The sequence below is a fragment of the Rhea pennata genome, chromosome 4, assembly GCF_028389875.1.
Source record: "Rhea pennata isolate bPtePen1 chromosome 4, bPtePen1.pri, whole genome shotgun sequence".
Lineage (NCBI taxonomy): Eukaryota > Metazoa > Chordata > Aves > Rheiformes > Rheidae > Rhea > Rhea pennata.
In genome coordinates, this window is record NC_084666.1 from 73,523,743 (window position 1) to 73,551,694 (window position 27,952).

Consider the following 27,952-nt stretch of genomic DNA (forward strand, 5'->3'; position numbering starts at 1 on the left):
TGCTCTATTATCAGTGTTAGGTTCCTCTAGGAAAAACTCCACATACTTTACTAAGCCCAACATTATGGTATTTCTTCTCCATTATTTTCTTCACTGGTTCCTCCTCCTTGAAAGTAATGAAGCAGAATCCACGCCTTTTGTTAGTTTTGTTGTCCATGGGGAGCTCTATAGATTCGACCTGGCAGAAGACAGTTAGTTATTTTATCTATTATCTTGCCATTCATACTGTTCTGACACGTTATTTTAGCAGCTCAAGTCACTTAATTAAACTTATTGAAACTTGAACATAATAATGTGCTCGCTTCATAGAGCTTTATACTCACCAACATCACTAGAAACTATGTTCCTATTGTGCAAAAGATCTTTTTCCTCAACTCATAGCATTGTTTTCCCCACCCAGGAACACTTACAAAACATGGTTCATAAACCATGGTTTCACTGTGCTGGACAAATATTCTCAGTTTGATTTTCAGTTTTAACTCGATTAACACTGATGTAATGAGGTATTTCAAACCTGGAGCAGACCTAAATTTTCACACTTCATATTAAGATGACTTAACTTTGAGCAAGTTCAGAGTTCTATTAATCCGTAATGCTGCTACAGCTATGCTTAGGACCAATTTTTGCCATTTAAACCCTTGACTGCAAACACAGTAGAGGGAAGTTCTCCCTATATATGGTACCCATAATTTCAGCTTTATTGAATGATATTTAAAGTCTATACAGCAAAGCAAACCATCTGCAAGGTAGTACGATGGCAGGTACCAGTAACTGAATTCTCTGCTAACTGAATCGCTGTCTGGACCTGATGCTGATATCTGTGAACTAATACAGCAAAAGCAGTCAACTTCAAGCTCATAAAGATTTATCTTTTAAGCACTACAGTGAACTTTGACAGTTCACTTGCATGAACAAAACCTGGAGAAACAGAGACAATAAGCAGCTGCACAGAACTTATGTAAGCTGTCTGAATCCATGCCCCAGCAGGTGGGTTGGTTAGGGTGGCTGAAGAGGGACTCACCCAGCTGTCCAAAGCAGCACCCTCAGAAAGGCCACTCCCCACCAAAACCCAGTCAAGACCATCAGATATCCCATGAATCAGCTCCTGAATCTCTGACATGTATCAATTCCTTCTTCCATTAACCCAATTTATATTACCAACACATGCAAATCAAAGCCTTTAATTAAGCCTCTGCTCACAAACACTTCCAAATACTTACTAACGTGGAACTATATCGGCTATTAAGCTCATAGTAGCTTCAGTACAGGTGGGTATGAGTGCTTTCTTACTATGAAAGGGGTGAAGGCGGCACAAATTCTACACAAGGTAGTTATTTCAGTTTCGTCACGTACCTCGCCAAAACCTCCAAAATATTCCCTTATTTTCTCTTCAGGGGTGTCTGGAGATAAGCCTCCAACAAAAATCTTCTTAACAGGTTCTTTTGTTTTCATGGCTTTAGCTCTTTTAGGATCAATGACTTTTCCATTCAGCTTGTGTTCTTTCTGGTCCATGACCTACGGAAAGTTAAAACAAGCATCAGAATCTTAATCGCAACTGAAGCCAAATATTTCACTGGTGTTCAAGTAAGGACCAGTTACTTTAAACTGACAGCATTAACAAAACCAAGCATGATCTCAATACTTTTATTACATTCATAACTTGTTGCATGAAACCAAACAGTCCTATCATTTTGATCACTACTCACTCACTATGTGCACAGTCCTATCAAAACCCTTCAAGAATCATCTGGAACTATCTGTCGTGCTAGGGAAAGACAGATGTAACATTCATAAGGAAACACTCTACAAGCCTCTCCTCTCCTCCTCAAGCCTCCAAAAGGAGGGCTTTATATGTGGCTTACATATCACCAAGAATCACCAAAGGCAATACTTGCTAGCATCTTATGTCAACAGCATTTGAGACAGGTTAACAGTTCGTTTTTGCTTGGATAAAGCCCTAATTATCAAAGCCAATACTAGTCCCAGGGTCGGCCGGGACTGTTGCAGTTCTGGACCTTAGAGACCTGGTAGCTTTTTAAACTTCATCTTTCACAATAGCTGGCAGCTAACATATGTATATACAGAATTACTAGAGTACACAAGTCCCAGTGTGTTACTATATAGTCCCTTGCAAGAACACAAGACCACCTTCTGGGAACTGCTGATGCTCCTAGCCGCCACATCTTGAGTAAGGTTGTTGAGGAGAGAGAAAAGATTTTTCAATAAGCATCATCTTAAATTTGTTGCATGGCAAAATCATCTTTAACAGATTACTTACAAACAACTGCGCATTCAAGAACCTGCCCAGGATTTTTGCTACCTAAAATTTAGCATATTCATTAGAGTAACACTACCTTATCTACGCTCTCCGATTCTTTAAAGAGTACAAAGCCGAAGCCTCTTGATCGCCCCGTGATGGGATCTAGCTTCAGAGTGCAGTCTACAACTTCACCAAATTTAGAGAAATAGTCCTTCAGATCTTTCTTTGTAGTGTCCCAGCTAAGGCCGCCAATGAACATTTTCCTGTTAAGACAAGATAGTTAATCTGTTAGCGCATCTTACCCTAAAAGCCTGTACTGCTGAGCTTTAGGAGCCCAGTTACATAATCTAAGGAATAGCAAAGTTTTATCAGTGACACTCCACACACACATAGCAAGCCTGCACTTTCCCACAATTTACTTACATGATCCTAGCCAGATTAGATATGGACTAACATGCATGCAGAAGTGTTGCACCATCTTTTGCGGCAGCTATCTATTTTGCTAGCCCAAGAAACCACAAACACTGATGTCAAGATATGAATTATTTCCCCACATCCCCACCACTACAGATCCACAGGCTTAATTCTAGTTATCTGCAGAGCCTCTATGTAACTATTTTTGAAACAGAAACTGGCAGAATAGCTTTATAAGGCAGTAAGTGCAGTTACAGATCAGCATTTACATACTAGCCTGAACTGACATATCTCAGTACTAGTAAACTGGAACTGTACATCCCCCCACCCACCATGAGTAAAAGCTTTTTAAAAAAAAAAAAAAAAAATGGAATATGGGATGCTCAAAACTATTTTTCCTCCCCAAAACATGACCTTATCCAGTACAAATGCCACATGAAGTTCCAAAGTTGACCATACACAGGACTAGTGTTGTTGAGAAAATTAGTACAGTAAGCATCTCTAACCATAACTTAAATTACAAGAGCATCCTGGATGTCTGAAGTGAAATCATGACCATCCCGTAACTTTAGTACGACTATGCCTCAAAAGGGAACACTTCATGGTTTGCATCAACTTGAAACCAAGCAAAAAGACCAAAATATAGCATGTAAATTGAATGATCCTAGTTATCCAACCACTGGGTCATCCACCCATTCAAAACAAGATTCATTTTGAGATGATCTCTTCTAATACTACGAAGGAAGATTTTACAATAGACTAAAAAAAAAAAAAAAAAAACACATAAAAACATTAAGATCTTTTAAAATGTTCCTATAAAACCTCGTCCATTTTAATTGTTCCAACTTATTCCACAATTGTACATATTATTTTGGGAAAAATCTGAGAAACCTTAGTAACATGGTTCAAACTTCTTCACTTATATATTCCTGCACTAATCATGTTGGGCTTCTACATGCCCAGCTTCTGCGAATCAAAGCTGCACATATGACCTAATTTCAGACTTGGTTGAATTAGTTGTGACCTTAAGAGACAAAGAACATATGGCTTCTGAAACATCTATCCTCTGCACAAGTGAGGGGCTACAGAAGCTTCACCCACTTCTACAAGTTTTTTTTTTTTTTTTTAAAAAAAAAAAACCACACACACACACAGAACAGGCACCAGTTCCCCATTTCTTTATGCATCTTTCCCATTAGCTCTAGCTCTTTGCTCAGCACAGCACTAGCTCTTTGCTCAGCACAGCACTAAGAGTCTGTCCTAGCATGACATCTTACCATTTTCGGGACCAACATAGAAAAATTGGCTCATACTGGTAACAGCAGCCTCATAATAGTAGGGCTAGTAATTAAAAAGATGGTTTATATCCATGAGTTTACTTCTAGTACTCAATTTGTTTTTTTTTTTTAATAGAAAAAAAGGGAGAAAAGTATCACGTTTATGACAGATGGAGGATACTGATACTCAAGCAGTTACTGCAGAAGGTGCACTTGCTGCATGATATACGTAACACCTGCTTTAGAGTTACTAACAAACAGTTAAGCTGAACACACAAAGACCCTACTTGGTATCACTACATACGGCAAATCCAAAACATGCACTTGAAATGCACAGTTTTCTGCAGAGTATTTCTACCAGTGTGCAATAGCTGCTCTGGAACTGCATCCACAGATTAAGTGCAACATGATTATTTCAGCTTACCACTGCAGCAGCAAAGTGAAAAACTACTGCTATTTGCAAAACTGAGGCCAGATGAAAGCTACAAAACAGTGAGAGCACAAACAACTTTTATGCAATGACAGTGTGCTATCTAACACTTCTAAAATAGAGATGCTTCTCAAATCACAGTTTGGCTGGTATGTCATAAGAGCACATACATTTTGCCATAAGAGTTGATGAGAAGCATACTAGCAAAGCTTTCCAACTATGGACTTAACTAAACAAAACATACACACGACTGCAAATTAACAGTTTTAGCCTTCTTTCACCAAGCTGATCAGGAAGCTTCCTAGTAGTTGACAACATACGGATTTCTGAAGTCCACAGTTCACACGGAGGAAGATTTGAGGTTATGAGAAGTTGCGCAGTTGTTTTTGTTGAAGACACTGCCTCTAATTCCTTCCACAAAGGAAACATGAAAGCACTGGCATTCAGCAGCTATTTAGAATGCACTGTTTTCCTTCTACTGCAGACAGACCTATCCACACACTATTTCTTACACAGCATTACCAATAAGATGTGCTAAGTCAAAAAATTCTATCATCAATTAATAGACTAAACACTAAGCCACAAAATGACAACTTCTTCTAGGCTATCTTGGTTCAAAAAGGAGAAAAAAAAAGAAAAAGGTATTTTCTAATAGAAATACTTGAATAAGTATGTATTTAAGAGAAAAAGGTAAAACAAATACGAGAATTGCAAAGGTGCTTAAAACCACTAAGAACAGGCCAAAAACAAGCAAAAGTTATTTGAAGCTTTCACTAACACCAGCAAAACACTCAAAACAAGAAAGATTCTTGCTGTCTCCCTGCTCTCAGCAAAATAACAGGTTAGTACAAAAGCAGGGGCAACACTCAGGAAGGTTTACCAATTAGGTCTCCACAGGACAGAGTTAACCTTCTCCTGGCAAGCCTCTCTCCCTGCTCTGCCTGCCAACCAAGGCGGCTCCCCAGAGAGCAGATCTATTTCAAAGCACGCTCTGAAGTTTTAAATAAAAGAGGATTTCAACTTCCTGACTGTACCAACAACCACAAACAGTAAAGCTTGACCCCAGTGAATCCTTAACATACTAAAAACAAAGGGAGCTAGAAAGACTACCAGCAGCAAGGGAGGACTATAAAATAACTCATATGAAAACAGAAAGGAAACCAGGATTTTTGGAAAGTACAGTTAAAGCATTCACCTTCTCAACATTTTGGAAATACTGAACCCCAGCTGTGAATAGACAACAGCAATAAAATGCATCCAGGTGTAATTAGCTAGTCTTTCTCATTTTCAATTTCTCCTTTGATCAAAAAGGCATCTGCAACATAAATTCTTTACCAGCCAGGGAGGAGACAGTATACAGCAGCAGTCTGTCCTGTAACCCGATTTATTATGAGTAGTTTTTATGTAGTATGTGAAAGGTACTCTCTGTCCCATGCCAAGCACCTAGCAGAGATCTTCAGAAGCAAAGAGCTAGCACTGCACTGAATTTTAACTTCAGCAGTCACCTAAAACAGTCATCCTCGCTGCAAGTTCCCTAAGATTAGTCTTTCTGACAAGAACACGCGCCTACGGTGAGCTACAGCACATGGAAATAAAAGTTACATTGCCAGAAAAATTTGTTTCTTTCTACTTCGGACTTGAAGAAGAGGAACAGCTTAGGCTGGAAAGAAGTCAAACGGTGTCACACCTCTCGCTAAGGCATAACTGATACACCTACTATGTTTCCAACCTAGGGCAACACTAAAAAAGCATGTGCATCACTAGAACTCAGCAACATAAAACGGCATGATATTTTAACGTGCAATGCACATGATGTTGCTTTTTTTTTTTCTTTCTTTTTTTCTTTTTAAAGAAACGACATCCCTGAAAGACTTTTTGTGCTTGGGCACACCTCAGAGCAGATTTACACTTGCTGACTGCTCGCCATAAACTGTCCCGGGCGCGCGTAAGGCTGACAGGAGCGCGAACCATGAAACGCACCCTTCCTGGGCAGCATCTCTTCGCACTCCGCGGCAGCACAGCTCTCGGCAATTAGGAAAGAGAACCTGGGCACAGCCCCACCTCCCGCTCCCGGGGCGCTGAGGAACGAGCTCGTCACCGGGAGCACGTTAAGCTCCGCGGTTTGTTTTTACGCTTCAAACCCCTACGTGACTCGCCGGCTACCTACGGCGCACACCGTAGCAGCCTCAGCAGCCCCGCGCCGCCCCGCGCACCGCCGTTCCGGTAAGCGCGGTGCAAACTATAAACACACACACGAAAGCTGTTGTTATTAACAGTAATAACAACAGGAAGGCGAGAGGAGCGGGGCGCTGGAGGAGGCGGCAGAGCAGGGGCAGAGCAGGGGCCGCCCCCGCAGCCCGGCCCGGTACGTGACGTCGCCGCGGCGCCAAGTAAACAAACGGGGCCGCGAGCCGCGCCGCCGACGGCCGCGCCGGGAGGAGCGGGCGCCGCGGGCGCGGAGCCGCCACCGGGACGCCCCGCGCCGCCGCGGCGGGACGCCCCGCGCCGCCGCTCACCCCTCGTCCTCCTCGTTCTTGCTCGCGTCGATCTTGGCTCCCTCCGACTCGATCCCGCCGCCGCCGCCGCTACCGTCGGCGCCCCCCACCGCCGCCGCCGCCACCCCCTCGGGCTGCTCCGCCGGCTCCGCCGCGCCGCCCCCGGCGCCGGCCGCCGCCGAGTCCATGGCGAACTGCTGCTCCGACATGGCGGCGCCGCCGCTGCGGCTGCCCCGCGCTCGCCCGCCCGGCCGGCCGGCCGCCGAGCGCGCGCGGTCCCCGGCTCCGCTCCCGCTTCCCCGCCGAGGCCCCGGCGCCGCTGGCGGCCCCAGCGAAGGCACGAGCGCGCCGAGACCTCCTGCTTCCACCCGCTTTTTTTAATGGCGCCGCCGCCGACCCAACCTAAAATGGCGGACGGAAGGAGCGCGGCGGGCGGGGTCACGTGACCCCGCCTCCCGGGGAGCGCGGGCGGGGGGGGGCCGGGGAAAGCCGGGCCGGCGGGCGGCCGCCGTCTGGCGCGCGCTCCGAGCGCACCACCGAGAGCGGGCGGCGCGGCCAGAGCGCCGCGAACCATAGAGAGCGAGCGGCGAACGTAGGCGGTAACGGCCGCGCCGAGGCGGTTAAACCACCTGCCTCCGCGGGGGCGCGCGCGGCAAGACCGCCGCTGGGCTCGGTAGGAAGCGGCGCCCCTCCGTCGCCGCCGGTGCTGCAGCAGCTCCCCCACGGGGGCCGCGGGTTCGGGTAACGCGACGCCTGCGTAGCCTTCTTAGGGCTCTGAAGCCGTGCAATGCCTCGCAGAGGAAGTGCGACTTCTCACGCAGCAGGACCGGCTCCTCCCACCTCCGCTGGGAGGAATTGAACTCCCTGGAAAGGTCTGTTCTCAACCTGACTAGATACAAGGCGGGGGGGGGGGGGGGGGGGGAAACGTTAATCCCATACTGAACTCCTCGGCACCTTGTCCAAACTGTGGCTTGCACACAGGACTTCACATGCCTTAAGATACCAAAACATTGAAACTTTTTTTTTAAATAAGGCATAAACTATATGAACTTGCTAAGGGTTAACATAGTTTGACTCATTTATACCGATTTTTTGCTTAACATGGTATTAACAAAAAAACCACAGGAGAAAGACAGCATCCTAGTAGCAGGAACACTGCTTGCAACTCACAGGAAGCACTGCTGTCAAGTACAACGTTTCTGTGTATCTGAACTTTACAGTAACTCAGAAGTCATAAAGATTGTGGCATCTTCCCCTAGCTACATACTGTCACCTCTGTGCTAGGCACTTATCAGATAGGGGTCACACATCCAACTTAAGTGCAAAGTGTTACAGTAACAAACTTCCCAGCTCACAGTAACTGCTTAACTCATTGTATATGCATATGTAATTGCCTTTTGCACAAGACTGCTAACAAGAGGAAGATTAAGTTGAAAGGACCAGGTTTCTGAGACAACAGTAAACATATATAGAAGAAGTCAGGAATAGAGTTAAACTTTTAGCAGAAAACTTCACTGAACTTACTTTTCCCTAGACAATCTCCTTTAAGAGACTAGCTCCATATGAATTAGCTACTCACATTTCATACTTCCCTATACAAGCAGTCTTCTAGACAAGTAAGGTAGTATTTTTGATTATGAGTAGACCCTAGGATATTTAAATCTATGTTAGTACTGTACAGAGGAAACTTACAGCCAAGTGTTGCAAAGCTCTAGGCCTTTGGCAAGGCTTTTACGCTCATGTCTCCATCCAGTCCCTTCTATCCTTCAAAACAAAGGTGCTGCTGCAGTCCTAGATCCCTTCCCTGAAGTTCACCAAGCTGGCAGTAGTAACCAGCAACTACTCTATTTCCTCTAACACAGCAGGCAATAAAAAACACTACACTTACCTCAGTCATGCTAACTAAAGGCACTAGCTATGACCAGTCTGACTTTTCAAACCTCAACTCCCACTATAGCTTGAGGCCCAAAGCAAGAGTGGGGTATGTTGTACTTGAAAACAGACTAACCTCCTTTCAAGTCTTATGATCTCCAGAAAGGTATCTACCCTTCTGAACATGTGAAGCAAGTGCAGCTATACCAACATAAGGGGACAGCCAACACTGGAAAGCTAAATTCACTTAAGTAAGCATTTATTAGAGAATCCTTTAACATGAAATTATACAAATAAAATTTGTATAAACACAAGTCCACATTGTGTCATAACATGAATGGCCAAAAAAAAAAAAAAAAAAGTAAAAACCATAAAAGAAAACTAATCGGCTGCTATATACAGTTGGACACAGTTGTGTCATACGCTAAAAGTCTTTTACAAAAGAGTCATTTCATGTCACGAAGACCACTCTCCATTCACTCCTGATGCTCTGCAAGATGGCTTTGCTGCAGTATCTCCACCTAAAAACCAAGACAAAGTAGATGTCAGGTATGTGCAAGTTATTACAAGAATCGTTAAAAGGTCCATTTTCATGAACTGCTTTAAGTCTTCTATAAATTCCTTTCTTCACTGTTAAAGATCATATGCATATTTATTAAGGTAACACCGGAGGTTTTGTTACCCATCAGTAATTTATCTTCCCAAATATAGCCATTGAACCCATTTAGGAAGCTGTTCCAGAACGCTACGTATCCAAATTAAATTATTTATCAGGCTCTGGATCAGTTTATGTACTGGAAATACTGCCAAAAGGGTTTCCTGTTGATAATTCATCTGAATGACTGCTGTACAAGTCAGATGCATTTTATTCAAACAGTCCACGTGCATATGATCTTTAATGTTTATCCAGATTTAAAAGTTCGTTTTGGTTTGCAGATTTCACTATTAGCTATAAAAAGAAAAAAGCAAGCATTAAATCTTAAAGAATGCACACTTAAAATGAGGTTCCACAATTGAAATACAACACTAAACAGAAGACCAAATGATTAAGCTGTAAAGGCATTTATGTACTTTAACTCCTGTAAAAAACCATTTAAGTTAAGACACTTAATCTCCAAAAAGATTAAAAAAAGAAGCCAAAGTCTGAAGTTTTCCACTTTAATCTTTACGCTGGTACATGAAGTTGGAAGAGACCATACCACAGGACAGCGTTTTCTGGTGTATGCCTTGCGCTCTGCCTGCAACGTGCGACCCCAGAGATAGACGTGGTCAGGGTGACACACGGCCTGCAATGAAGTTCCCGCTGGCGGGTACAAACAAGGTATAATGTCAGAGTTAGAAGACAACATTCTTGTTTTCCTTAAGTTGTACCCATTTCAGTACTTTACCTGTTAATACTTCTAATAAGTTTAATTATTCCTCTAGACCACCTGGTACACAACGCAAAACAGAAAAACTCTTATGTTTTTCTGAAGTACTAAAGAAGATAAAGTCACATTTTTACAAAGTTAAAGATCTATAGACACTGTAGGCAAAGCTGGTTTTAAAAAAAAATATTTTTTAAGTTAACAAAAGTTAATTAAAGAAAAAGTCAAGCTACACAAGTTGTTACTCTTCATTTGTCTATTGATCTTTAAACTAGATTACACATACTCAGAATGGACCTTGCACTCATACACACACCTGTTTCCTCAAGTATTATGTACTGCTTTAGTATGGCTGGTAGTTGTTTTGGTGATTGCCGCCACCACGGGATGCTTTTCCGTATGTGCTTTGTTGACCTGTGGAAAGCACAGGGGAAAAAAATTTTTTTCTTCTAGTATCTGATTTACCCACCTGAAGCAGTCTTTCCGTATTTAACACGGAAACGGCTACTCTTTAAATTTAGAGACACGTTTGAGTGAGAGGTGTTAGAAAACAAGACGCTTAAGAATCAAAATCACTTACCACTGTAATCTGTGTATCCCGGTCCGTACCCGTAATTGGGATAGTTATACCCAGAGTAGTCATATCCTCCATAGCCACTGTAGCTTTGATCACTATAAGCACTATTGTAGTTTCCATATCCTTGATCATAGTAGTTATTAAATCCTTGATTCCAGTTTTGCCCCTGACCTGAAGCCAAATATAACATTTTATATGTTAAGTTCTGTAACTCCCACTCCCCTCATAAGCCACTAAAACCCTCTTACCTTTCCGATAACCCATAACTAAGTTATTTGTGAAATTGAGGCACCTAACTTGAATGAGTTGCATCATAAAATCTGATTATTCATGGCATAATTAAAGAAGAAAATGTAGTTCTTCTGCTCATTAAAAAACACCGAACACATGTGCACACACGCATACTGACAAAGAAGCACCGTAACAGCTTCTCCTGTTTTCCTTTCTTAACCTCCCTCTTTAGATCATTACATACCTGAGCACTGAGTTACAGTGCAAAACCAACTTTATTGCATTATGTTAGCTGTCTGCTTGATGTTTAACGACTGACATGCATTAACCCATACTTACACATAATGTAAATAAAATTACTGTCTTTCTCTTTAGCAAAGACCGACCTCTGAATTTCCCACCTGTCAACCAATCTTGTATCCTTTCACAGTCTGTACTGCCCAATTAGTTTAGCTACAGATTATGAATTTAAAAGAATACGCTAAATCTGGCTTGCCATTTGATCACTTCAATGGACAAAGGTTCTTAAGCTTCAATGCAGTTCTGCAGCCGTGACAGCCAAAATGTAATTACAAGAGATGCATACACAGACTTTCTGCCTGCTTCTTTTTAAGCATAAAAAAAAAAAACTATGTACAACCCCAAACTTGAAATAGCTGACCACCACCTTGATCTTCAATACAGACAAATAAATATTTACATTACTTACAACACCCATAAAACTTACCCCGTCCACGCCCCCTTCCACCTCCTCGTCCACCACTTGTATTGCCTTTTCCGCCTTTCTGTTGCTGCTGCTGTTGCCTGTATACCTCTTTGGGCTGTGCTACTTTGATCTCACACTGTAAAAACGTAAATTCTTTTAAAATCATTAGGAAGCTCAACACCCTTTCACCAGTTGCTTTCAGGAAAGCACATGAACAGCTGTCTTATTTTAAATGCTAAGACAAAACTTCCCTACCTTTCCTGAACCAATTTGATGGTATCTGCTCTCCAATAATTTTTTTACTGGTTCTTCATCTGTGTATGTGATAAAACAGAAACCCCTCCTTTCATTCGTCTTTGTGTCCATAGGAAGCTCAATGTTTTCAATCTGGAAGCAGAGTTGCGTACTGACATGTGAAAACCATAATCCCCTTTTTAAGCTGCCAAAGTCATTCAGCAGTTGAATGTTTATGCTACCAACAAATTTCAACAGGTTGCTTTTTCAAGAGTTATTTCACCAGTTCCATTTATAACTGTAGTATTGCTTTATCTAGTTAGGACAAACAGACATCCAACTACACAGATAGAAGCTTGATCTAAATTACTACAGTTATCGTAGCTTTTGACAGCTACAAATTAGCGTTATCACAGTAGCAGAAAGCACGCGTAGATGTTCCAAATAAGCCTTAGTTTCACACCGGCCACACCTATGCTCTTTCCTCCCAGACTCTTCTGCCTGACAACAGAGGCAACAGTGCATTTGCAAACCAAAGCTATTCCCATGTGCTGCTATACCATACCTCACCAAAAGCACCAAAATATTCCTTAATCTGTTCTTCAGACGTGTCTGGACTGAGCCCACCAACAAACACTTTCTTGGGTGGTTCCTTTCCCTTCAGGGCTTTTGCCCTTTTAGGATCTATCAATTTCCCATCCAGTTTGTGTTCCTTCAGTTCCAAGACCTAAAAAGCACATGAGGGAAAAAAAAAAAAAGCTCCAATCGCAGCAGGGAGGCAGCGATGCCTCGCAGAGCCCACCGCCACCGCAACCACCCACCTTTTCCACGCTGGCAGCATCTTTGAAGAGCACAAACCCGAAGCCCCGCGACCGCCCGGTCACTGGGTCTGTTTTAATCGTGCAGTCCACGACCTCGCCGAAGCGGGACAGGTACTCCGTCAAGTCCTTCTTGCTCGTGTCCCAGCTGAGGCCGCCAATAAACATCTTCCTAAACCGCGAGAGAACCACACACACACACATGCGCACCACGGTGCACACAAGCGGGCGCGCATCGCACCGCACCGCCCCGAGCGCCGCCGCCGCCAGCGCGGGGGCGGGCCCGAGCCGCGCCGCGGCCCGCTCCCATTAGCGGAGCGTGACGTCACGCCCCGTGATTGGCACCCCCGCCCGGCCCCGCCGAAACTCGGTCACTCGCGCGGCACACAAAAGGCAGGCGCGCGGGGCCCGCCACCGCCGAGCGCCGCCATTGGTGGCTGGAAGGAGGCCCCGCCCCTCGCCGCCAGGCCCCGCCCCCCCGCGCCGCGGGCCTCCCCCCTCCCTCCTCAGGCTGCGCAGGGGGGAGGGGGGAGGCGCGCTCCCCCCCCTTCCCGCCGCACCCGGCTCCTACCCGTCGTCCTGCTGGTTCTTGCTAGCGTTGATCTTGGAGCCCTCGGCGAACTCCTCCTGGCCGCCGCTCATCTCGGTCGCGTCCTCCATGGCGGGGCGAAGGCGGCTCGGGCGAGCGGCGGAGTCAGGGGAGACCTGAGCGGGGGAGAAAATGGCGGCGGAAGAGATCCGGGCACCGCCTGCGCCGTCCTTATATACCCGCGCCGGCAGCCAATCAGCGCCGCCCTCCCGCGCGGCGCCGCAGCGGCCCCTGGCGGCGCCCGCCCCGCCACGGGGCGGCGGTTCCCCCCTTCCCTTCCCCCCTCCCTCCCGCGCCGGGGCTCCGGCGGCGGCTGCCCTCGGCCCCGTCGCGGGCACCGAGCAAGGCGGGCTACCGTGGTAGCCGCCTGCCTGCCCGCTGCGGCACCGCAGTTAGGGGGCTCGGCTGGCCCCGCGCCCGGGGGGCCGTACCGGGGGCGGGGAAGGGCCCCCGCGGCGGCGCGGGGCAGCTGCGCCGCGGCAACGTGCGACCCACAAACCCCGCCAGGGAGGCGGCCGGCGCCGAGCCGAGCCGAGCCGCGCCGCGCCGCGCCGGGCGGGGCGAGACGAGACGAGGCGAGGCGAGGCGGCCGGGGGCGGGCCCAGGCCGGCGGGCGGGCGGGCAGGCAGGCAGGCAGGCAGGCACTCTTCCGCGGCCGGCGCGGCTCCGCCGGGCACCGCTGCCGCGGCGCCGCCCGCGCCTCTCCGCCCGGCGGCGGCGGCGGCGGCCATGGGCGTGTTGCCGGTGCCGGCGGAGGTGCGGGCCATCCTGCTGGACATCGAGGGCACCACCACTCCCATCGCCTTCGTGCAGGTGAGGCGGCGGCGCGCGGGCAGGCCCGGGCACGCCCCGCGGCCGTTAGCGCCGCGCCAACGGCCGCGCCAACGGCCGCGGCGGAGCCGGGCGCTGCCGCTTCCTGCGTCGCCCCTTCGGCGCGAACAGCCCCCTGCCCGCTCCCTTCGGCCTCCCGTGCCGTGGGCTGGCCTCGCTGTTTGCCCTCCCTGCACACCCCTTCTTTCTTTCTTTCTTTTTTCCCCCCACGTTGATCATCTCTGAGGTAACATGGGTGTTTCTGATGTGCCGTTATTTTTTTTCCTTCATTTTCCCTCCTCAAGAGAAAATATGTTCTTAGAGGCAACTCGTGTAACTTAAAAAAATAAATTTAAATTTAATTTATTTTGGGGGGGGGGTCCTCTTTTACGGAAGGCAGGCTGTAGCTGCCTTTGAGATCTGCTCTTCCCACCCCCCCCCAAAAAAAAACACGTTTGCATAGGTTTTGCGGGTGCTTTTTTTGTTGTTGCTGTTTTCCCCCACTGCGACGGGTCTCTGCTTGCAGACATTCTTGCCTAGGCACATAAAAGCCCTCTTTACTGGCATGGCGTTACCTGGGCACGGTAAGTACCTTTCTGGGAGCTGAAATCTGTGTTAAAGAGAGGGCCCGAGTTTCCTGAGGAAGCATAAAAGCTTTTTATGCTTTCCCTGTTGTGCTGAGTAAAGTTCAGGAGGAAATACTGGTTCTGTCTGACTTGGCCTTTTCTCTGAAGACAGGGTTATAGGGAGCTATTCAAATCTGGGTAATACAAGGCAGTTTAGTATGTAGTTTCTTTGGAGGATGGGGATGTATGTAAGTGTCCTTATCTTGCTTTGAGAAGAGCCTTCCCAGCGCAGTTGCTGCCGGGAGCGCTTTCCAGGTGCAAATCCAGCTGGAGCTGTGGCAGCTCACCTGAGTTTGCAGAGCGCCTGAATTAGCGCCTCTGGGTTATCGACTGCCTTTTCCCTTCGCAAGGGCGATAGTCGGCTGTCTGATGTGATCAGAGACTTGTTTAACAAGCACAAATGCAAGGGGAGGTCAACGCAAGGACCAAACTGAGCCTGCGTTGCTGGTGCCGAGCACATGTGAGTGGGTGACTTGCCTTTCCTAAGAGGAGGCCCAAAAGTTGTGGTCATGCTAGTTTAGGCCCTGAACTGAGGGAACTGACAGCTTGCTAGGCCAGGAGGCTGTCTGGACAAAGAGGCTCTGTACTGTTCAGCCTATTAAAATTTGCACTTTTCACAGCAGCTGTAGGCTCCGTCGCTCCCAGAAGTTTGTAGGCCCTAACCCAACTGGTGTTACCATGCCCTTAATGGACGGGAGTAATTTCCTTGTACTTGAGACGTTGAACGGACGTTACGTTAAGGCTGCTCCTTCGTCTTTCTGCGGTGTCTTTCAGCTTTTGGTGGATGTTTTCTGCCGATAGTTTACATTTTGTTTTAGAATAGCAGAGGGTGCTTTGTGACCCACGTAATGCATGAAGGGGTGAATGCGCTTGCAAGACTTTCTAGGTCTTTCCGTTAACACTGTTTAACGGATGAGCAATGTGACCTATATTTTTCCTTTCTATGTTCTTCTAGTGCTCTTGAAGAGGCTACCGATTTAGATAGCATTACAACTGCCTCTCTTCCCTTGACATTTTAAACAGCTTCAACAATTCACATAGTCTAACAAAGCGAGGAAGTTGCTTACAACCGCCTAGGAGCCAATTTGTTGTCATGCTAATAACTGATACCAGCAATATGCCTGAGAATGTTTCCTAGCTGAAGTCTTTTTTTTTCCAGTAAATTGAGAGCCATAATTCATTTGGCTCCCTGTAATAAAAAAAGCTTGAAACAGTTCATTTTACTTAGATTTTCATTTCATTTCACCTCTGTTATATTCATTTGTCTTCAAAAGGTCCACTGTTGATTCTGCAGGCATTTTTTCTTTAATAATTTTATTTAATCATTTCGTTAACATTACAAATTTTAATATGAAAAGGTAACAAAATAAAATGAGCCATTTAATTGGTGGATTAAACAAAGATGCTAGGCCTCTAACTTTTGCCTGGTAGATGTCACCAACTTTTTTCTGCCTCTGCTCTGACAGAGAAAGCAGATGGCAGGGGAGGGAGGTAATTTGATAAACTAGGGTTTAGCCTCTTTATCCTAGAGCCTAAACTAGCCTCTAGGCTTTGCCAGATTTCTTGTCAAAGAGCCAGCTGTTATTGAACTTCAGAAATTTTGCTTTCAACACGCATGCAAACTATCACTTTGGTTCCTTGAAATCCTACAAGCACTAACCACAGTGCAATACTTGAACATCAAACTGGGAGTAAAATACAACCTCTATTACCTGGGTTGATGTCACTGTAAGCAGCTGAGATGGGTGAGGAAGTCTGGAGCAGTCCTCGTTCTCACAGCTGTTTCTCCATCCTGCGCGCTGTGTTTGTGCAGCCCCTTCTGGGGCTTGGCGTTACAGAGGCGTCTGGCCGGTCGGTGGTGCTGTGAGATGGTAGCTTGGGCTTCCCAGCATGCCCAGGACTCGTGTCCAGAGCTGCAGCAGCTCTGCATTGTGCACGTCGGGCTCTCCTGCTACCCAAAATAAAAGAACTGTGTGAATTTACTAAGGTTTAGAGCAGCCCTGAGGAAACTTATTAGGGGTTTCTAACCCCTAGCAAGAGACCTGTTGAAAGCTAAGGCCTTGGCCAAATAGACACTTTTATAGGCTGCCAGGAGTCTTTATTCCACACCAAGTCACAGCCCTTGAAACTCAGCAAATCGTTTTCTGGGGTAAATCTTGAACTTGTAAGTGATCTGTCACATTTACTGTTCATCATGGTAATTTTCACAGGGGTATAATTTCTCAGACCACAGACCAACATGTTTGCCAACAGCATGTGCTTCAGGATTCAGCTTCAAACACTTGACAGTCCGCTCAATCACTGAGTACACTGAGTCGTGTACAGAAGCTTTCACACAAAAATGAATATTGCAAAGACTTGTCTCAGACTATACATGCCTCCGTGCTCTTCCTTTGGAAACATAGCCATGGTGTGCCTTACAGTACCTGCTCGCTATAAACAACTCGGCAGAAAGTTTTTTCTGGCCTTAGATGAACCCTTCCAAGAGAGTTGTTGTTACACAATCTGCATTCAGAAAACCTTGCTCCTTAAGGATGCACCGTCAAAAACCAGCACAGGCTTCCCATGGGCTTAATTGCAACCTTCTTATCCCCCTTCTACTTAAGGTTTTCACCTACTTGGATAATTAATCTGCTTCTACTGCAGTCCTTTAAAGACATCATACTTAATTTCCAGAGTTTTTGAGTCTTTGTCATACTGAAGCCCCTCCTGGAAAAAGGAGGAGAAAAAAATAAAAGAGGACAAGGAAATAAAACTCCTTAAATGCCACGCAGACAAATTGATCGTGTTCAAAGGACATGAGGTCTTGGCACGCCGGTGCTCAGGAGTTGCCTTTTGGGGAGAAGACCACTTTTGGCATTAATACATGGTTGGGAGGGCAGGATATGCCTGCAGAGTTGCTGTTCCCCCGCAGCCAAACCTCCCCAGGTAGCAGCAGGAAACTCGCCTATGGAGCCAGGGTAGCATTTGATTCAGACTGCTCATTTTAAAATCCAGTTGTTGACTTATTTCTAGGGAACTGCTATCCCATTTGTTACCCCTTACCAGGAAGGGATCTTTGGAATTGCTACTTCTGTTTTCTTTCCAGTCTCCTTTCCCTGGGTGCATATCCATCTTTTTCTCCCTAGCAAATAACTTTTACTCGGCAGTCCAATCTGCTCACTCCTGTTTCATCCTCTAAAAATAAACACCAGCATAATTCTCGGTACTGACTCAGTCAGATATTCTCACTGGCCTTGAGGCAGGACACTCTTGCTACTTTCCCATGACATCAGTGGACTCGTGGGGGCAGTTCCTCTTCATCACGGCACCAGGTTGCCTGCAGACTCAGGAGGACAGACGCGAAATTTTGGATTGTGTTTGGATATTCTTCTTTGCGAGTGGGAAGGCAAGAAATGCTGCTTTTAAGAAGAAATTGAGACATTTTGAAATCCATGTGGTAAGAGAAGTTGCACAAAGGCATCAAGTCAGTTCCCTTTCCCAGTGGATACTTTTTAATTTCTTATCAAATCTGAAAGATATCTTGAAACTTACGGAGCTCAAATAAAGGAAATGAGAAGGCAGTTTCAGGTATGACAGAACTGTTGATTTCCTTAGGCAAGTTTATGATATTTTTTTCTAGGCTTTTAAGAAGACTTTCCTTTACCTCATATTTACATTGCTTTTAAAATATGCAGCATGGGAAACTGATTACATTTTAGTAGTTGAAAATCAAAGAGTCTTGTTGTTACAGAATGCTTCCAGGAACACTTTTTAATTAAATAACAAATGTGGGCATTTGAGATGGTTCTTTTTTTGTTTATAATTTGGCCATTTTTTTGCGCCTGTATGTTACAAAGCTTCAGCTTACAACTATTGCCAATATTACCTTGAGCTCAGTTGACTGAAACAGTGACAGTAAAATGAAGTCGTTCTCCACTCTGTGACAATATTAAAGGTGACATATAGAGAGGAGAAAAATAGCATTGGCTTTCTTTTGCTTCAGAAGAGATCAGTTAGGTTTAGTTTCCTCTCTACTCTTCCCCATCCCAAGTTTTTCACAGTTAAGAAAAGTTCAGTTCTTCATGTGATGAGACAGTATCACCACTGATGGGAGGAACCCTGAAGTGAAAATTCAAGGTGTCAAATAATAAGAAACTGAGAAGGGGAAATGCTTTTATCCAACTGATTAAAATAAAAAATTTGAGTGACTATGGAACACTTTGAAGAAAAAAATTCTTCAAAGTCTACTTAATTCCAATAAAGCTCCATAAATCCAGCTTTCTGTTCACTAATGCTTTTCCATCCACTAACAAAACCAGGAAAGTCCAAACAGTCATATTTCCCTAAGAAAAAGCTGAATTGTGCTCTCAGGTCCTCGTGTTTTAAAAATCCAGGGTTGGTACAGCAAAGCCAAACCTTCAGTGCTGCTTTGAAACAACCTGTCATCCAGCCTCTGTGCAGAGGAACAAGCTCCCTGCCCGTGCTCTTGTCCAAGGCTCCTCCTTGGCCCAGGGCTGTTACCTCCTAGCACATGTGGCTGCTGCTTGTGGCTTTTCAGTTGTGAAACACCAGCAATGAGGAGAATTTAATTATTTCTGATTGCCCGTGAGATCCCAGATGTCTGTGATTACCTTGTGACAGTTTTTCCTACCTCCATTTTATTTCATTTGGAAGCCTGTTCTGTGGAGCTCAGTCTTACTGAACTAGACCTTTTCTCAAGGACACTGTATATACAGTTCTCTAGTTTGGGTGACAAGTTGAATTTCATTCCAGAACGACCTCAGCGAGGTCAGTGAGGACAAGAGCCCCGTTAAAAATAGTATAGCATAACTTGTCAGTTCAGAGTACGTCAGCAGTCAGCCTTGAAATCCTGAGCTTTTGGGAACTCACGGTCACATCTGGCCTTTTCAGAGTTAACATTTTTAGGCAAGTCCAGGGAAAGGTATGACCCACCTGTTTGTTCTCAGGATGAACTGAACTGTTGTTGTTAAAGCCACTCTGACTGCTTTCTCTGCCAGGATTTGCAAGTTGCAGCTACATAAGCTTTTGTTCAAAACAAACAGAAAAAACAAATCCATATGTACTAAGTATGATTCAAAGTTAGCGTTGGACTGAAAGCAGACAGACAATTTTGGCAGAAAGATTTGTAACTTGTGGTACTGTAGAGAAAGTGCAAGTGGGGGAAATAATCATACCTGCCAGCACGTTGACATGATCGCTTTAAAACCAACTCAGACTTACCTGTGTCAGATTAAACGAGCTGCCTATTTTTCCTATGTGCTCCTAGGACACCTTGTTCCCTTACATCAAAGACAACATTAAGGAGTATCTGCGTGCACACTGGGAGGAAGAGGAATGCCAGCGGGATGTTGGTCTTTTGAGGAAACAGGTTGGTTAACTGAACTATGTTGTGTCTTGATGTGTTTTCACTGCCTACCTGGGACTTCAGGTGACTCAAACTCCCCTGCAGTAACTCCAAACAAATCAATGTGCTTTCTCCATCCTGCCGGGAGGCTAGTTCCCTCGAAAGCTCTGACCGGGGAGTGGACCCCAGAGCCTGGGGTTGTCCAGCGAGAACATCTGCTGCCTGAGTGGTGGCTCAGGCACAGTAGGAGAGCTTCCTTCAGCTCAGCGTGGTGCCTTTTCCTTGCTGAACCCACACCTGCAGCCTCCAGGCACCTGTTTGGGAAGCAGCATGGAAAGCAGTTGGCAGAGGACTTGGTCTGTGTGGGGTAGCACATTCTGGCCCTGTACAGTGGAACAGCCTCAATCTGAGACCTGTAGCTGTCTGAAGCCAACACAGGCACTTGCTTATTTGCCTTTATTTCAGTAATTAAATACTTAAGCAGGTATAATCCTTGTTAGATTATTTGCAGTACAACCACAGCAGTTCTAGTTGTTAGGTTTGGAAAGCACAAAGCATCTGTTTCTGGATCCCACTGAATTATGAACTCTCCACTTAGACAAGATTCAAACCACATCATAACCCTCCCTGACTTCCTGTCCTTAATGTGAAGCTCAGCGTCCTGCAGTTAGGAAATGTGTTAATGCAGGTAGTAGACTACTTTCCTAAATTGACATCTTGACACTACTCTGTCTCTTCCCTCACCTCTTTTTGTGATTCATGGTTTCCAGGCTCTAGAGGACTCCAGCTTGGATGGAGTTGTACCAATCCCCTTAGAGAGCGGAAGCGGGGAAGAGGAACTGGAGAGGGTTATCCAGGCTGTTGTAGACAACGTGCGCTGGCAGATGTCTCTTGACAGAAAGACTACAGCACTGAAACAGCTGCAAGGTCATATGTGGAGGGCAGCCTATGCAACTGGACACGTGAAAGGAGAGTGAGTAACTTCTGCATTTGAAACCATTCCTTGGAATAGCTGCATGAAGTCCCCAAAACAGCCCCACGTACAAATTTAAGTAGGGTAACTGCCTCAGTGGAGGAACAAATATGTTTGCTTTCGGTAGTTACTTAAGCCAGGCCACTGCTGCTATGGAACCAACTACAGTCATTTCATTTCCAAACTTGATCTTACAATGAAACAAAAATTTGTGGAGTTTAATCTTTGCATTTTGTGAACCGGTATCTTACAGTGACCTAGGGACAGAACAAATTGTCCCAGTCCCCACTGGGAAAACTGCATGTGGGTGAGGATATTTCTCCCTAATGAATAATGAGGAGATTGAGGCTCGAGGATGAACTTTCAATAGTTCTCTCCATTCCCCCCCCCCTCTTTTTCTTTCTGGAGGGGGACGGACAGACGGACAAAATTTAAAAAGCTGGAGTTGTAGGAATAACAACCTTGGCTGCCCGTGGGTCAGATTCTTTTACTGATTTCCACCTGCTTTGTGTCTTTACCTGAGTGTCTCTTGCCTTTCCACTTCTTTGTATCTTCCCGGCTCCTCTTGTTCCAGCCATAACCCGAGGGTGTATGAGTAGGGGCCACCAGAGTTAAGCATAATCTTCTTATTTATATCCAGAGACGTTTGGTTAAACTATGCACTTCAGGTTCCTAAAGTAGTAAAATAAACCTTTACATTTGAGGTATTTTGCCAAGGGGGAAATGTGGAAGAGTCAAAAGAGCACAGAAGGAGGTGTAAACATCCACCAGAAAAGTAACAAAAAATAAAAGCAAGGGAAGAGGGGCAGCCATCCTGTTTATTATTATTATTACTTACATACAGATGGATTGCCTTTATTTTCAAAAATAAATGAAAGGGTTTTGCTTTTGCCCGTCACATTTGACTGATCTTCAGGTAGAACTCATTAAAAATAATTTTACTCAGGGCCATATCGTGGACAAACATTTATAGTGGCCCAAATATCATGGAGCCAGCCTTCCTGCTTAACAGCAAACAGAGAGTGAGATGTGCTTTGCTAAAATCTCCCCCTCACCAAACTATACCCAGCACATCAGTGGCTGAAATTCAGGCACTCAGCTCAGCGTGCAGAAGCATAAAGATGGCTGGGAGTTTTTACAGGTGTTAAATGGCCTCAAAATATTTTCTGCTGATGCAAGATATGTTTAGTAAGTAAATAGGAAACTTTTTTTTTCTTTTTTTTAAAAAAAGCCTAGCACACCAGAGCACTGAGCATATCGTCAATAAGTCAGAGATTAAAAAAAATGTCTAGCTGACAGCTAGAAGTCTGTAAAACTCTCAATCCTTTGGCATCTGTTTTGCAGCCCTGTTTCTTCAGGCAGTGTGGGTGCTCAGACCCCCTTCTCGGGGCAGTACCGTTAGGCCTTGACTCAGATGGCCACATATAGTTGTGCACTACAGAGGGGAGAGCTGCTGTTTGGACTTGGATGTAGACCAGGTTCGCAGAGGATCACTTTTCCTCTCTCTCTTCTCTCCATCCTTCTGCTCCATCAAACTCAAACCACTTCCCTGACCTTATAAGGCTGTTGGTGGCCTTTCCTCATCGATCACCATATGTATTGTCAAGGTGCTTACTATCAGCTCTGCTTTGTTACTCCTTAGCATCCTTTTGGCTTAATTTTTCCCCAGCATACTGATGATTTTTTCCCCTGCTGTTCTCCTAAGTGTTCTTCCCCAGCTGCCCCTCTAGTGCCTCCCCATAGCACAGGGGCTGTTAGTGCTCCCGCCGTGGGGCAGTCAGTGCACCCAGGCTGCTGTCTATTTTACAGCATGTTCACGCCTGCTTCTCTCACCTGCTGCCCTTCAGCTTGCACTGTGGGGCCCTAGGGATGAGGAGGCATTTTTTGTCTTTCTCTTTTTTCTTTTCTTTTTTTCCTGTAGCGCCAAGCACCGCAGAGCCTTTACACACATACAGGTGCAGTGCTGAAGAGATGCTGTGGCACAAATGAGAAGGGTATGAGAGATCCGACAGACCCGTCTGTTACCAGGCACTGGTTGCCATGGCTTTGGTCCTCCTTCCCTCTCTCACAGCTTTGCTCCCTGCTGCTGGGCTTGGCTTCACATTGCTGCTGCCTGGTAGTGGAACATGGCTGCGGTCTTAGGACTGCTCTGCCCATTGCTATCTGCAGGGCCAGAGGCGTAGAGGGCAGAATGCAGATGCCTAGTGATCAGGAGGAGCTGGTTCGCTCCTCTGCGGTGAGGTTAAGGCAGGGACACATTTAACCCGCTGTTGTAACACTTGAACTACTCACTGAACTGACTCACTGATCTGTGTTCCTTAAAAAGAAAAAAAAAAAAACCCAAAACCCTCCTTTCCTGTTTTGTTGTCTGGCTTGGAACAGTTAGTTTCTGTAGCTGCAGTTCCATCTCAGCTCTTCTCTACACATGTTTGGATGGGTTTACCCTGTTCAGATGCAGCTTATGGGCACAGCTCTTGCCAAAAATTAAACCTTCATAGCTCACAAGGCAAGTGGGATTTAGGATTTTCATTCTTCTCTTATTCCCCCTTATTCCTCCTTCCTGCAAGAAAGTGACTGGAGGCCACATTCCCAGGCCCTTCCTCCCCCCTCCAAACTGAGGGGGCTGGAGAGACTCCTGCCAAACTTCTGGAAGAGCTCATCATAACTGCCGTCTGTGTAGCCATCAATATGCTGCTCAGTTGGCTGGAGCTAAGAATATATTATGGGCTGCTGAAATACACTCCCCAGTTGCAGAAGCCCTGGGCAGATATAAAAAGAAGTCCTTGTTGGTACTGATAGGACAGTTTTCACAGTGCGTGGCTAAAGGCATTTCCTCAGGTGTATCTGTGTTTGTCCTTACCTGCTGCCCTGTTTTGCATCAGAGTCTTTGAGGATGTGGTTCCAGCCATCCGGAAGTGGAGAGAAGCAGGGATGAAAGTCTACATCTACTCTTCAGGAAGCATTGAAGCCCAGAAGCTTCTGTTTGGCTACTCTACAGAAGGTGATATTCTAGAGGTAGATAACATCACTTTCCTTACAGATTCTGCATCTGCAGAGTAGTTCATTACTAGAAGGGGGAGGGTGCAACTGCTCTTGCTGTAATGCTTTAAGAATAGAGTCTCAGATATAAAACCAGCAGTGGGCTTGATGTGCAGAGTTCAGCTGAGCCAGTTGAAAACACCAGCTGGATTCTACATCCCCAGGTTACCCACCAGTGAGAGCGTAAAGAGTGTCCAGAAGTCAGCAGCAGTGTGGTGAACACAGTTGGGCAGGGGTTTGGGAGATGACTGTTGTCCTATTTCAGGCAAAGCCTTTCTGCTCAAGTTAGTCCCTGTTCTGGAAAGCCCTGAGAAAAAGACAAGCTGAGCAGAGTGCCGTAAGGAACGGTGAGAAGCACCTGTTGTCACAGAGCTTGTGAACATCTCTCTCTTACAGGGGTCTTCTTGTTGTCTTTAAGTTAAACTCCTCTCCATAGAGCTGTGCCTCCTCACTGCCCTGTTAAGAGCAGCACGTTTGCCCACAGGCTTGATCTGTTCCGTGCCAGGGCTGACAACTGACTATTGGCCTCTGTCGCCATGGTGGGAATGAAAAGGGAACTTCCCATAGCCTGGCTCTTCAGCAGACGGTGTAACTGCTTTTACTTTTCTCTTTCAGCTTTTCGATGGCCACTTTGATACCAAGATAGGTCCCAAGGTAGAAAGCGAGAGCTACAGAAGGATTGCTGAGAGTATTGGGTGCGCAACTAACAACATCCTCTTCCTGACCGATGTCCCTCGAGGTAGGTGGCCTGCTGGCTCTCGCGTTGGGGGGAGGAAGGTGGTCTTCAGCCACGCGTTGCCAGCTTGTCACACGTGCCCCAGGAATGCTGCAGCCTGCATTATTTCTGTGACATCCACCTGGCCACGTTGCCCTGCTCCTTCCTTAAGCTTTCAAGTTACAACTAGCAGTAGTAGAAAGACTGGCACAGCAGTAGGAAGACATCGCTCCTGGGGTGGGCTCCTAGGGAGCCAGGCCCAGGGAGCGCCTTCCCTCCCCTTACCTGGGGACATCTTTCTGGCAGAAACAGCACCGAATTGTGGTCTCAGTCCAAGGCAGCTCAGTCCCCAGGAGTTAGGCCCTATTCCCTCCTCAGCCCTGGCAGCAGCGGTGGTGGGAGCTCGCAGTTACGCCCTTCCCCGTCTGTAGTCTCGCTGTTGGCTCTTGCTGTGCTTGGGGAGCGAAGGAAGTTTGTGAGAGCTGACTTCTGGCAGGAGGCGAACCGGGCGGATTGCGCTGGGGCAGCGTTTGCTGAACAGGTTGTTCCTCGCCAGCTGTCCCCCTCAGCGCCCGCCTTTGGCCGGCAGCAATACGGTGCCCTCGGCAGAGCAGCTGGCACTCGGCCCTGGGATGCCCAGGCATCCTTCAGTGGGCTCTGCTAGAGCTGCCGCGGTTCCCCTCTGCATCCACACGCCCAGGGCTGTGCAGGCCTCGCAGGGGATGCGACCTCCACGCCACGTCCGGGCTGCGGGGCTCAAGTCACGGGTGGGCCGACCTGATGGGCCCCTGCTGGAGAGGGTGAACTTCCCAGTGAGAGATGATGGAGGATGCAGAGGCCAAAGGGAGGCGGGGACAGGCCTGGAGGGAGAAGCACCAGTTGTCTGCACGGAGGATGCTCCTGCTCTGGGTCAGGCACCATTGCGGGAGTTTCATTTGCTAACACCGCTGCCAGGCTGCGGCGCAGCTTCTTCGTGATGCGAGCCCAGCTGTAGGTGTGTGATGCCTGCACAGTGCCTTGAACAGGCGTTAGCAGCGGGGAGAGGAGATCACGAGGCAGCCAGCTCGCGTTACGTAGCCGCTATCATCATCCCCCGTGGGTCTGCTAAGAGCCGGGCGTTTTCTACAGCCCTGCAGTGCCACGTACTAAAGCTGGTCTGTAAGTCTCAACATTTTAAAAACAAAACAAAACGGTGTTTTAGGGGATTTTTCATCTGTGCTCTCCCCCCTCTCTGTTTCAGAAGCGAATGCTGCCGAGGAAGCGGATACCCATGTGGCTGTGGTAATCAGACCAGGGAATGCAGGACTGACAGACGACGAGAAGTCGTATTACAGTCTCATCTCATCTTTCACTGAACTTTTCCTGCCTTCTTCCACTTAGGGAAAAGGGTGCATGCACAAAAGACTGTGCTTCACCTCAGCTGTCCTTGTGTAACCTTAGTTAACTATTCAGTAATCAGAATTTAAAACCAAACCCACATCATGTATTGGACCCACAACTAGGGCAGGTGTGGTGGAGAGAACGCTGTGGGGTTCCTTATGCGCTGGGACCGAGGCCTGCAAAAGCCTGCCAGGGCTGGGAGCAGTCTGAGGAGCAGCACCCATAAACCTTGCTTTTCCTTCACTTTCCAGCTAGGAATTAGCCCAGAGGATGCTTCCCTCCACGTCACTCGTTGCAACCTGGTGCTGAGAAGCCCCACCACGAGCTCCGTCCTTCTTAAAAGCATTCTGCAGACAAAGCTTGCGCCTCCCCCGCTCCCAGAGGGGCCGACAAGGACTAGGGGGAGAAACAAGCTTCACCCTCTAGATGGAATTTCTGCCTCTCGCACTAAGTTAAAACTTTCCAAGTTAGGTCCATATATTTTTAAAAATCAAACTCCAAACCCACCTCGCAGCGCTGCCCAGCGGTGCTGGGCTGTGGGGTCCAACCGGCTGCACACCAAAGTCAGCGTGGCTGCGTTACTGGAGCGTTTCCCTTAGCAATAACCGGCTGGGCTCCTCCTCGCTAGCCGAGATCACCTGCCGTGCATTTGTGGCACTGGTCAGCTGAGGGCAGCCCTTTATAAATAGTTGCTGGTAATGGCTGCATCCTGCTGCATTTATTGAGAATTAAAACCCAGCCCTTTTCACACAGCCTGCCTAAATTGTGCCAATTTATGCCAGATGGTCATGGAGCTTTTCCTATTGTAGTGAATAAAACCCCAAATTTGCGTTCATTGTGCTCACTCTACTGCAGTATTTAGCATTCCTGTCTATCAGTAACTCCATCACTTAACGATAACGTTTTTTAAAAAACCTGCAAACACTTCATTTTTTCTGCTTTCACCCTTCCTGGTCCGTTCTTTAAGGCAGGCTAGCCCGTCCTGCAGAGGAAGCAGCATTACCTCCCAGATCATCGTACGCTTTCGCGCGGCGCTTGGCAGGGTAGGGGAGGTGAGAGGCACAACCAGACTATGGCAAGTAATAGCAGTAACGGGGGCAGTCTGAAACCCTAAGGACCCCTGGACTTTGCGCCTGGGTATCGGTTTGGGCTTCGTGATGTCTGTATGGTTGTGCGTGACCCTGCGCTCACGGCTCTGGGGAGGAGGTGGCCACAGCCGAACACGAACGCTATTCCGAGTGCTGCTGTACGTCTACAGCTGTCCCCGCTGAGGCTGCTGCTTGCCCAGCAAGCCGGAGAAAGGCGTCTGGGGAGGCACCGCATCGCGCCAGCACTGTCCTTCCGAAACGCTGACAGTAGCAGGTAGGGCTGGGGGGCAGCTCGATGCGGGGCCTCCCTCGGCTGGGCGACCAGCGCGCGCTGCTTCCTGGAGAGAGCCTGCTAATTAGCAACCATTACAGTAAGCGTATCTGCATGATAGTCCCCGCTTCGTTACTGTTAATTATTTGTATCATGACAGTGTAAATACTCAACTTCCGTTCTGCCTTTCCCATCGTAGATCTGTGCATGGGGTATGGGAGAAAAATAAAACACACTTTCTCCATAAAAGCACTTTATTTAGTGGTCATGTTTCCGTGTGTGCATCAGTAATCATCTAGCTGTACTGAAACGTGCTTTTAGAAATACAGTAAGAAATGTACAGAATTATCACCAGAAACCTGAATTGCAGTTTAGATTGCATATAGGAAAAGGAAAATAAAAAAGCAAAGATCACAAAGAGCCATAATTTTTT

At 46.7% G+C, this 27,952-nt stretch overlaps 3 protein-coding genes across 6 annotated transcripts in view; 1 reads left to right on the forward strand and 2 right to left on the reverse strand.

Moving 5' to 3' along the window:
* Positions 1-7,104, reverse strand: part of HNRNPD (heterogeneous nuclear ribonucleoprotein D) — a 10,875-nt gene extending 3,771 nt beyond the window's left edge. For 2 of the 3 annotated variants that reach the window (XM_062574279.1, XM_062574280.1), the window contains exons 1-4: positions 6,898-7,100; positions 2,355-2,523; positions 1,354-1,515; positions 47-178 (exon numbers count right to left, since the gene is read on the reverse strand). In XM_062574279.1, coding sequence (XP_062430263.1) covers positions 47-178; positions 1,354-1,515; positions 2,355-2,523; positions 6,898-7,085 — 651 coding nt within the window. In that variant the 5' untranslated portion in view covers positions 7,086-7,100. Of the gene's footprint in view, positions 1-46; positions 179-1,353; positions 1,516-2,354; positions 2,524-6,897 lie in introns of all 3 variants that reach the window. The other variant, XM_062574278.1, reaches the window with a different exon arrangement.
* A 1,882-nt stretch (positions 7,105-8,986) lies between these two features.
* HNRNPDL (heterogeneous nuclear ribonucleoprotein D like) lies at positions 8,987-13,415 on the reverse strand. 2 transcript variants are annotated; one of them, XR_009958225.1, is made up of 9 exons: positions 13,253-13,415; positions 12,685-12,853; positions 12,429-12,590; positions 11,885-12,016; positions 11,651-11,765; positions 10,696-10,863; positions 10,432-10,529; positions 9,948-10,051; positions 8,987-9,269 (listed from the first exon to the last, which is right to left on the reverse strand). XR_009958225.1 is itself a non-coding variant. In XM_062574281.1 (8 exons), the coding sequence occupies exons 1-7, from the start codon at positions 13,339-13,341 to the stop codon at positions 10,459-10,461; spliced, it is 906 nt and encodes a 301-aa protein (XP_062430265.1). In that variant the 5' UTR covers positions 13,342-13,415; the 3' UTR covers positions 8,987-9,269; positions 10,432-10,458. The 2 variants fall into 2 exon arrangements, 1 of the variants encoding a protein (XP_062430265.1); XM_062574281.1 differs by lacking the exon at positions 9,948-10,051.
* Positions 13,416-13,945: 530 nt separating this feature from the next.
* Positions 13,946-27,768, forward strand: ENOPH1 (enolase-phosphatase 1). The gene is made up of 6 exons (XM_062574282.1): positions 13,946-14,083; positions 19,976-20,077; positions 20,824-21,026; positions 23,909-24,041; positions 24,681-24,804; positions 26,021-27,768. The coding sequence occupies exons 1-6, from the start codon at positions 14,000-14,002 to the stop codon at positions 26,158-26,160; spliced, it is 786 nt and encodes a 261-aa protein (XP_062430266.1). The 5' UTR covers positions 13,946-13,999; the 3' UTR covers positions 26,161-27,768.
* The last annotated feature ends 184 nt before the right edge of the window (positions 27,769-27,952 follow it).

Excerpts from the sequence above, each read along its gene's own strand:
- HNRNPDL (XM_062574281.1), bottom strand. The coding sequence starts at position 13,341 with ATGGAGGACGCGACCGAGATGAGCGGCGGCCAGGAGGAGTTCGCCGAG. Across the intron at positions 12,591-12,684 it reads ATGCTGCCAGCGTGGAAAAG|GTCTTGGAACTGAAGGAACA; the intron begins GTGGGTGGTTGC and ends TGTGCTTTTTAG. Across the intron at positions 11,766-11,884 it reads ATCAAATTGGTTCAGGAAAG|TGTGAGATCAAAGTAGCACA; the intron begins GTAGGGAAGTTT and ends ACGTTTTTACAG.
- ENOPH1 (XM_062574282.1), top strand. The coding sequence starts at position 14,000 with ATGGGCGTGTTGCCGGTGCCGGCGGAGGTGCGGGCCATCCTGCTGGAC. Across the intron at positions 14,084-19,975 it reads CTCCCATCGCCTTCGTGCAG|GACACCTTGTTCCCTTACAT; the intron begins GTGAGGCGGCGG and ends ATGTGCTCCTAG. Across the intron at positions 24,805-26,020 it reads CCTGACCGATGTCCCTCGAG|AAGCGAATGCTGCCGAGGAA; the intron begins GTAGGTGGCCTG and ends TCTCTGTTTCAG.